Source organism: Trachurus trachurus (genome assembly GCF_905171665.1).
Source record: "Trachurus trachurus genome assembly, chromosome: 9".
NCBI classification, from domain to species: domain Eukaryota; kingdom Metazoa; phylum Chordata; class Actinopteri; order Carangiformes; family Carangidae; genus Trachurus; species Trachurus trachurus.
Window position 1 is genome coordinate 14,276,139 of NC_139895.1, and position 10,971 is coordinate 14,287,109.

Consider the following 10,971-nt stretch of genomic DNA (forward strand, 5'->3'; position numbering starts at 1 on the left):
CCCGCTTCCTGATAAAACGATTTGACCACACACATGAGAAAGTTCAGCTCCTCGTGGCAGTTTAGGATCATTTCTGGTTTGTTGCAACTTGTCAGCCATCATTTCTGTTTCTGGTAACATTTAACTCACACTCAAGTCGATGCTGAGATCTAGAAATGTTGCTGCAACTAAGTCAAGAGTCAAAGTATAATCAGGAATGTTAAATATGCAATGGTGTAATATAAATAATTGTTTGGGCTGCACCCAGACTGAAAAATGTCAGCAGATATGACTCAAGTTGGAAAATACAGTAACCCTTTAATTACAGGCCGCTAATTATGTGATAATGTCAAGAAATAGCCAAGAAATAACAATTAATTTTGTCATAATGTCTAGAAATAGCCTAAAGATAACGGGAAATTCCATAGTAAGGTTGAGAAATAGCCAAGAAGTAACGATTGATTGCGTAGAAATAGGCTAGAACTAACGGTAAATTGCAAGGACTTGGTGGAGAAAAATTCTGGCCTTTACCAAAAAATTTGCAGCTTTAAAAGCAAGTGAAAAACAGGACATTACTATGAACTTGACCGTTATTTCTAGGTTATTTCTTGACATTATCACTTAATTAGCAGCCTGTAAATTAAACGGTTATTGAAAATACTAAACAATCTTTTTAATTAAAGTTATTGATATTATCATAATGACCTAAATTAATGTAATAAGACAGTGTCCTTTGTAGCAGAGGCAGTATAATCTTACAAAGTATCATAATCTATTAATAGGTATAATGTCTCTTTGAAGGAAAGAGATTAAACATGAATTTAAATTAGGTATGTGTATCGATAATGGAAAAATGTGTTGCTTTAAGTAGCTCTAATCTCAAAGTGTTTTTCTAGATCCTAGCAATGAAGTTGTGAGTCCAATGGTATTATATTATAATTAAGAGTAAATGCAAAGTAAATAAACCAGAATGATCCTTTAATTTGCTGCATTTGAAAACCACTCCCATCAATCTTTGCCCTGCATTAAAAGACAACAACAGCTGAAGCAGCAGCAGAGTTCAGCCCAGCACCGACGTCCCCAGGCAGCAGTGTGCAGCCCCTCTCCCCTGTTCTTTTCAGGAATGTCCGGATCCAGGCTGGAAGACATGTCGGACCCCCTCCGGCCACAATCCTCCGCCCCACCCACCTGATCTCCACATCGACATGGTGTCTCATTCTCTGTTTCATTTCCACCAACTCTTTTCCATTTTGCCCTCTCAGCACTGGCATGGTTTGGTATGTGGGTCCTCCACCCTCCTGTGCTTGGCTGCAAGCAGACTCTCAGCCTCTGAGCCCCCTCCTCCTCCTCCTCCCAACCACCAGCCTCCTGCCCTGACCCCCCACCTGTCTCACTTGTTTTCCCTTTTTTTTTTTTTTTTTTTCCTCTCCCTCTCCCTCTCCCTCTCCATCTTTCTCTGTGTCTCTCCACTCATCTGTCTTCACAGCGGATTTTGCATTGAAGTAATGAGTGCGCTAACAGTGCTTGTTGCATCAAATGTGGGCATCCCAATAAGCTCCACCCACTGCAAGGTATTGGAGTCAATGGTAGTGAAGCTGTGCTAAAGAGCCCTCCCAGAGCTCCACTTCATCGCTTCACCTGTAGCTTTCAATCTCTAAAAAACAATCACAACTCCCGCAGTTGAAGTTTTGACCTCGTGCAGTTTTCCTCCGGCAGCTCGAGCTCCCATAAAAGTCCCAGAAGGGAGCTGTGTGATATTAAAGGAAAGTCTGAGCACATTAAATGTAAGTTTATTGGATAACAGGCAATAAATCACTGCTGAATAGAAACCACACTACATCTTAACTCTTAAAAAGCAGAGACCCATGAGATTTTTTTTTTATTTCCACGTTTTTGATTTAGTTGTTCACATTTTCTTTTGTCAATTAGATTAATAATATCACATTTTTCTTTTGTTCCAATCTTTTTCTTCAAACGCTTGAACTTGCATTTATGTTACTGCAACATTACCAAAGATATTTAAAGGAAAATACTGAACTATTTAATTGTGCAGTTAGTCTTTATTAGGCAACATATTAAGTCTAAATATGGGATAAGATTTTAGTGGATGATAGCTGTAACAGTGAAAACCTAGATGAAACATAACTTGAACAAAAAAAACAACAACTCTATGTTAGGTTTGCTGAAGGGAAACTGCACAAGACTCAAAACTGGTATTTAATTACTTATCTGATCAATTTGTCTAAACATCAACATCGCCATCCATTTCTTAGTTTTAATTCTCACCTCCAAACACCCTTGTCTCTTCCCTAAAACCTCGGATAATCAGCTGCTATGCCAAAATGCTAAATCTACTGATGGTTAGAGGTATACAATTGTGGTGGTGATTTGATTTGAATTTGTGAGTGTGTGTGTGTGTGTGTGTGTCTGGGGGATCTGCATATGTTGGACCAGAATTAGTATTTAAAAGATATAAATGCAATATATTAAACAAAAGGCATTTTCTGATTGTTTAACGTGTAGTTTTCACAAAGTAACCAACAACAACATCTGTCAACATTTCCCAGACAGCTGTGAGAGAGTGTGTGTCTGTGTGTCTGTGTGTGTGTGTGTCTGTGTGTGTGTGTGTGTGTGAGAGAGTGAGAAAGCGAAGCAATGGGCATCTATTTGGTTTGGTCTCCGCTCAGGCTCCTTTTTCTTTTTTTTCTTCAGTGGAGGTTAAACTGAATCGATGCCCAGCCAGAGTGACGTGTGACATGTTGTGGGACGCTGCGGTGTGATGATGTACAGTGACTCGTTGTTTCAGAAGCTCTGCAGCCTAAACACTGAGGTCGGGCTGAGGTCAGGCTTTGTTGCTGCATGCCTGAAATACTAGAAAAGTCTGTAAACAAACACCCATGGCCAGAAAATGTAGCTTTTCTTCCACACAGACTGTGATTTTCAGCCTAAAGTCTTCTCTCGGTGACCTTTAATAAGACTGGCCTATTGACGACTACAAACATAACTGGTCTCTATCGACCTGACCTTCCACATTTAGTCTTGAGTGTGACTGTAGGTGTATCATGTGTCTCATGGTTGTATAAAAGCCGTAAAACACAGTTTGATTCCTGCACGCCCGCAGTGTCCGCAGAGCTATAAAAAAAAACAACCAGTCACTGTGCACACACTGAACACACTGGAGTGTCCTCAATGTGTATGTATGTGTCTTCTGTGGTATTATAATTTGAATTCTTCCATAAAGGTGAGTGGAAAGTGCATTAGTGGAAGTCTTGACAGGTGCAGATATTTTTGTATGCGCTAGGGGAGTTTTTTTTCCCCATTTTTTTCAAATCTCAAAATTAACTTTTAATTTGACAGCTAATGAATGGGAAAATATTCAATGTTTGCAGTAGACCTGCTAATTTCAGACTTCCACACGCACAATATTAATTAAGTAGTAATAACCATTTTGATCGGCTTGCTCTAACTAACACAGGCGTTTTTGGACTTAACTGGTTTTGAAGAGCTGGAGGTTGTGTAAGGCTTTCCTGTTGAAATGCTAATATTTTATACAGTTTATAGGATTATTACCTTCTGTTTCCCTATCAGCAATTTCACCAAGTACATTTAAATATTTACAATTTTTGAGATTTACCATGTAGTACTCTTTACTGCACTTCATCTAAATGTATGATCATAAAAGATTATGAAATTTCAACCACATTGCTAATGCTTACATCGAATAATACATCATACACAATCGATTATGATAAAAAAAAAAAGTAGTTTGAGTGGTAGGATTACTTCTGATTTTTTATACTGTTACATTAGTACAGGACTGTATCCTCCACCAGCCTCAGTGTTAAAACTGGAGGCCAAAAACATGCTGCATCATTCCCACCAATCGCCTCTGGCAGTTTAATTCATCAGCTGTTTGAGCTTGACAGATAAATAATAGCTAAACATACAAACTGGGCAGGGAAACAGATGCCTGATAAAACAAGCGGGGCTTTATCTGAACACTAAATGATCGGTTGCTCATGAAAACCCTCCATCATGAGGAAAGCCTGAACAGCCTGCAGCTCCTCAGTGTCTCTGTATTCACCGTGTTTTAAACATTACTGCTGCTGATTGTGTTGTTTGTCTTTTCTCCTCCTCCTCCTCCGGCTGCGTCCCTCCAGGTGGGCTCGGTCGTGGCCGTGGGTTGGATCCGCTCCAAGAAAGCGGTGGACTGGCGCCTCTTCAGGAACATCTTCCTGGCGTGGTTCGTCACGGTGCCCGTGGCCGGCCTCTTCAGCGCCGCCGTCATGGCCCTGTTCGTCTATGGCATCCTGCCCTTCGTCTGAGGGCACGTGGCCGGGAGGGAGAACAGAGGAGGAAAGAGAGAGTCAGAGTATAAGAGAGAGATAGAGAGAGGAAAACTTGGGTAAAAATCATAGCTCGAGTGTCGGGGTTCAGATAAAGGAGAAGTGAAATGAAAAAGAGGAGAAGGGCAGGGGTGACGACGAAGAGGAGAGGAGAGGGAGGGAGGGAGCTGCAGAGGTTTCACACATGGACTTGGTTGTACTGTGGATGTGAGGAGGGTTGGTTCACATGCTGCCTGGCTCCATAGTCCAGAGATCTTTTTTTGACTCATTTGAGTTGAGTTTCTTGATCTGGTTTCTATTTATTCTTTTTTTTTTTTTTTTTTTTTAAAGGGTGCATAAGAAATTGTGTAACCAATGTGTTCACCATACCATCCAATCTGCTGTACATATGACAATAATCGTGAGATTTCCAGTAACTTTTAACAAGATTTATGGTTGAAGGAGAAACAGTGGCGGCCATTTTCTGTCTCGTCATTAAAAAGACAAAAATCACCACTCAAGATGATTTTAAAACAACAAAAAAAAGTTAATTCTGCAAATCTAAACTTGCTTGCAGTAAAACTATATCCTTCTGCTTGCAACCCCAGGTAGCATAGTTGGCCAAATGCTTATTATTATTATTATAATTATTAATATTATTATTATTATAATTATTATTATTCCAAGATGCCAGAAAAAAACCTGTACATATTATTGTATTGGATTGAGTGTGATTTGTTGTATCGCAGCTTGCTTTAAAGTTTCAAAAAAACAAAAAACAACAAGAAGAAGAAAAGATGTGCGTGTGGTCAACCAACCCATCCATCATCTCACTTTTATAACATGCTAGCCAGGTACAACTGGGGCCAAATGGAAAGGACGCCTCAGAGAGCGGTGGTGGGACTGTCACTCTGCTTTTTTTTTTTTTCTTTTTTTTTTTTCCACATGATACCATAGAAACCTGATTTGCTAAAGAGTTGATTTTTGTCAAAAGCTCCTGTATGTTTTTAGAGATGGATCTCATATTTTTTAATGATGTATTATAATGTAATTTGTACTGTAAATACTGTCCTTAAAGAGTTTGGGGGAGGGGTGGGGAGGGATCATGGTTTGTATTTAATGTTGTGGGGGAGGCCTCTTCACCTCTTCATGATGTCATAATATACAGTGCGTTTCATCCCAGAGGCTCACACACACACACTACTAACACACACACTAAGTCATGAACACACACTTGACAGGCTGCTGTTTTTTGGCGGTTGGCAGAAGTATATTGATTGGAAGATGGTATTTTACATTTAAAGTTATCAATCAATCAACCAATCAATCCATCCTGTTGTCAACTGGAGATAATTAATTCATTTAGATTTTGCCACATCAGTGAATTCAACAGTATTGACAGAAACGATCATGTAGTTTCCTCCCGGAGGAGACGACGTTGGTGGGTTTGAGATGGCGACGTCAGAGGGAGGTGGCTCTTACTGAGAGCAGCACCATGCCAAAGCCAGCTGTGTTTGTCGCCATCGTCAGCATGCCAAGTAGAATAACGAGGTTTAGGGTGCAGCAAAACGCCAAAAACACTTAAACTGAACAGATACAAACACACACACACACACAAACTGAGAAGGGCCTGCAAAGCAGTTCACATATCTGCATCTGTATGCCTTTATTTTCATACATAGAGCTCAGCTACTGGAGTCATTTCCTCATGTCGAAGGCTCCCTGCCAATGATGGACCTCTACACTGTCCATGATGTTCGGGTCGTTTCAGATCGTCAGTCAGATCACTTCTTATCTGTCTCAGTAGCCCTGAACCTCAGTCTCATGACCCTCATGTGAGGCGCTTCTCTCGAGACGCCTCCGAAAAGTTAAAGCCTTGTTGTGTCAAACTACAACTATGTGTCATATCAAAAAAAAACAACTAAGTCAAACTGTTGTATTGTAAGTGGAAGCGGGGGCTTCAACCCCAGCCACACTTGTAGCTCCTCAAAATGGGCTGGTGTTGTTTGAAGTGTAGAAGCATTTAGTCTAATTGATCACCTGTGTTTTCAATCTAAGTGCTAAAGGTTAGCTAGATATCATAGGGTCACAACGCCGAGGGGCCGAACAAAAGCTCCTCATGTCATAAAAATATCACAAGACTTTTGTCTTTAGGCTCATGATGTTTGGAACGAGACGGTATCAGGGGGTGGATAGCAATGATCATCACCAGCTTTTTAACAGGGTCGTCCGACCTGTAGATGAACAAAGTCTAAAGCTCTTTTTATTTGAAGAAACTCGATTGCCAGGTGTTGCAAGTTGTTTTTGTTCTTGTGTGTGTTGTGTTTCCTAATTTCATGTTTGTTTTTTTTCTCATGAACAAATCTATGCTTAAGTAGCCACTTGCCTTGTAACATTGTGTTTTATTTTGTGCAGATACAGTAAGATAATTAAGTACTGTGGTGTTTACATCGTAACCATATTGTAGAGTATCTGAAAAAAAAACTGTTGCCTAATGATGCCAATGAAAGACAAACTATTAACCATGACTTTTTAAGTGCAAGTAAAAAAAAATATAACCAGAAGTGTCTAGAGAGAGAGAGAGAGCAAGAGCAAGTGCAAGTGTGCGCGCGATGATCTGTTGTTTGGTTTTTGTTGTAGTAGTAGTGCTAATCATGATCCCCGTCACTTTACACTGCTACTACAAAGCGTTAACACTACATGTATGGGTGCAATTCAGTAATGAAGAGAATAACTAGAGAAATTTCATCAAGACTATATATTTTTCTACCATATCTGAGTTTTAACCTGGGTGAGCTTCCAGACACTTTGGAGGACACATTTTGCAGGGGTTGATGGGGACAATTGGTAAAACAGGGACTATAGTTGACAGTGATAATGAGAGACGAGTCTTGTTACAGGGGTGTCCCGCCTCATTGGTGCCATGCGCCATACTCCCTCTAAGCCCAGTGTGTTCTTCTAACATGTAGATTGACGTGTCGGTTGCCAGTAGATCAGATTTTTAAATTTACCATTTTTATTTTTGAATTTTAAATGAGAACACTTTGTAATTTTGTTTCCCTATACTGCTTTGATCATGAGCTGTGAGAGCAGGACAGCATCTCGCTAAAACCAGGAGAACTGCTCACTGAAGGCAAAAAAAAACCTAGAAGCAAAAAATCTGTGTAGCTGAGAAACATAAACTTAGAAAAACTGAAAACTGGACTGTGAGGACACAATGTTTCCTTGTTTTGGCAGGTGACCACTCTTGAAGCTCATTACCCTTCTTTTTGTTTTACTCTTCCAGGCTGTGTGTTACACAAGGGGCTGCATAGACCACGTGTTTGTTTCTCGAACAGTGAGCATACCTGGAGGACATTAAAAAAAATCATGAAGCACAAGAGGTTATAGACTTGTTTCCTAAAATATCAAAGATCTTATCAGATATTTTCTTACTTTCTTTTTAAAGCAGAAGAAGTGACAATTACAAGATAACGATATGTGCTAAACAAAGAATATTGTAACTAAACACATTAGCTACTGGTCATACCAGAACAAGTAAGACTGTAGCACTTAAACGTCTGAGTGTTTTTTATAAGGAAGACTATTTCTGTTGTCAAAATATGATCTACTAATTAGCTTTGTTTGAACACCAGCACCCAGTCCAAGTCCACTAATTAGCCTACCAGTCATAGTAAATGTAAGATGGTGCAAAATCAACCACTAACTCAATCGAAAAAGCCACAATTAAGAGTGTGTAATCGCACACTAATGGTATTTCCTCAGAAAGGTAACATTAGTCACTGTTCCAGTAGCTTTTGGCTTTTTTGTTCGTTTTGTCTTCAGGAAAGCTTTACTGTTTTTGTCCGTTGTCTAAAATTAACCTCAACATTGTGTCAGACCATTACATTTGAGCTTTTATCTCAGAGCATTTACAGCATCTAGATTAAACAAACCTTTATTGGTAACATTAAACAACTACAGATCCCATGAGTCTTAGTCACAAAAGTGCAATTAAAACCTTGCAGCAGCAGCTGTTGTTCTTGAATGCTAACAAAACAGATTTTATTAGGCGACTTGTAACAACCAAGTTTCAGCTCTGTAGAAAACTGATGGAAAGAACCTGTCTATGATCAGATTCACTTTCTGACTGAGGCTGGTGGGAGTTTGTTGATCTTGTGTGAATTAAAATAAACAATGAAATGAGGCTCCACCGTCCTCCCGTTGGACGGTGACATGTATTTGTAAATGGACTGAGGTTAGCCAGCACGATTCCGATATCTGGTTTGTGTATCATCACCACGCTCTGTTCAGCCTCCTGTGTAACTCGCACTGTCATTTTTTTAAAAATTGTTTTTCCATGCATTATCAGTCCTGATAGGCCAAAAGGGATGCACTGCTCAAGATGGGGAGGGAAAGTGAAAATCGCCCTCTGGTGGCAGCGTTGATGGAAATGTTTTAAAGATATCACAGGCAGCAATATTATTGAGATGTTAATAATACCTCATAAAAACTGTTTTCAGGGTCTTTAAAAGAGTCTGGCCTGACTGAATAATCATCTCATACATTTATATGGACTTAACTCATATAAAACTGCTGTTCATATACTTTTTTTATTTGTTTCCCAAAAAACAATAGTCACTTGAACACTGCAGGTTTTGAATTTGCAATAATCTCTGTTTGGTGAAGGTATTTGAACGCAGCCACTAGATGGCCCATCTGGCACTTTCCCTCCCCGTAGCGAGGGACAGCATTTTAGACCAGTCCGTTTCAACTGATCAGTATAAATCAATCAGTGGTGTGGTGTGATTGCCATTGAGGGAGTTACAATGCTTCTTCTGCATTACAACTGTTTTGTAATTTTATTTCATTTTTTATGTTTGTTTTTTTCTGGTAGAGGAAAAAAAATACAACAACTAGAGAAACAGAATGTGCCATTTTCTTTCTCCCTGAATGTGCAATACAAGCTGTTTTCTTGTGAAGGTGCAACTACATTGCTGTCACTCTGTGGTCGTGTGGCTCCACCTGCCCCGGTGTAATAGCGCCCTCTCCTGTCTGTGTGGATCTAGCACCACCTTACAGAGGCAGAGGGGGCTTCAGTTCAGACCTTCATCTGGATGTGGCGTGCTGTCTCTAGTTTTCTGGTCTGTTTTGTAATAGAATGTGCTCCTTGGCTGGCCTGCAGGCTTTACAGCTCTGTGTTGTCTTTTTACTGTTTACTGCTATTTAACTGTCCGGTCCTTCAAAAGTAAAAAGAAAAATAATAATAAATGAATAAAAAATCAAAAGAAACTGTAGCCTGCTTCTACGAAATCTTAAAGCTCTTCTGATTTGCATATATCGTACTGTAATGTTTTATTTAAGAGTTTAGTGAAAAGAAATGTCTGCATTTAAACTAAATTATGGGAATTAAAATTACAAAGAATACCTGAACTCCTCTGAGTTGTGTTTTGCTTTTGCAAAGAGGTGAATGAGTAGAGGTGGATTGAATAGGATGTGATGTTTATGGCCAGCTGGGACCTCTAGAAACTTATCCAGTTGGGAAACAGCTTTATTTTTTATTCACATACTAATAAATTAACACTGTACTACTGGTGCAGCAAGATAATTTACTGTAATATACGGCATCCATGGTTTAAAGAGATATTGATTATTAGACACCCCTTCCTTTGAGCCTCTATGGCCTGCTTTACTTATGAAGCCTTAAGGGCGGGTCTGTAATTTATACCATTAATGCTCATGTACTGTACTCCCTTATAAAAATCAATTTGCAGGTCTTACATTACAGCAATGATAGTGGTTAAGATGGGGGAAAAAAAGTCCCATCCCTAATGGACATCATGCACCAAAGCGCTTCAGTGCAGTATAGGAGACCTCGGGGTCCTTAGGAACTAGCGGCCATGTCTTTTTAAGTGCAATGAGGTAAAGAAGTGGAGATAAGAGCTGGTGATTTATAAAGAAAGACATACTGATCCTGAAAAAAAATTGATACAGGACTCAATTTAAAATGAGAACAATGAGAATCCAGGTCTATATAGGTATCTGAATAGGAATAGGTGTATTGGAAGCATAGTCCACAGCAGCCATGGGTGAGTCCAACCTGTGGCTCTTTGCTGCCATGTTATGGGAAATAATAATAAAAAAAGAAAGAAATACATAAAATATAGTCTAGGCAACAATTATCTGAGCAGTTACACTTGTTTTGTTTATTTTGACATAATTATATAGTGCCACATCTCAGCTTTACCTTCAGTAGGTTTATATCAACATAAACATAGATAAAGCAGCTTTTTATGTTACAGGTTGTCAGTATCATTGCTGAATTTTCAATCCCTTCAATGTCAGTATTGCTGCCGGCTTCCAATATCCTGTCTCAGCTGGGTCCTACCATGTCTCATTTAAATGTATAGATATTCTTCAGTTGTGCTTGGGAACACAGTGACAGTCACATCTGATATTAACTTTATTTTGGGTTTTGCAGATGAATATGTGCAGCCTTGTCAGACCCCAGAACATTTCATGTCGTGGTTGTGTCTCTGCTCATTTCCTCCCACTTTGCATGCATTTGGTTTCCTACAGCTACCAATCTCTTTAAAGACTGAACCAATCTGCCACATCTTCTCAGGCTGCTGTTATTTAGGAGGGGGTTTGAGCTGAGATAATAATTCAGCGACTTGGCACTGATTGC

General features: G+C 39.5%; 1 protein-coding gene across 6 annotated transcripts in view; it reads left to right on the top strand.

Annotated features, from left to right (window-relative positions):
• slc20a2 (solute carrier family 20 member 2) overlaps positions 1–9,583 on the top strand; it is a gene marked incomplete at its 3' end in the record, with an annotated part of 49,070 nt that extends 39,487 nt beyond the window's left edge. For 5 of the 6 annotated variants that reach the window (XM_083978443.1, XM_083978444.1, XM_083978445.1 and 2 more), the window contains one exon: positions 4,140–9,583. In XM_083978443.1, coding sequence (XP_083834569.1) covers positions 4,140–4,304 — 165 coding nt within the window. Of the gene's footprint in view, positions 1–1,465; positions 1,551–4,139 lie in introns of all 6 variants that reach the window. The other variant, XM_083978448.1, reaches the window with a different exon arrangement.
• Positions 9,584–10,971: the final 1,388 nt, after the last annotated feature.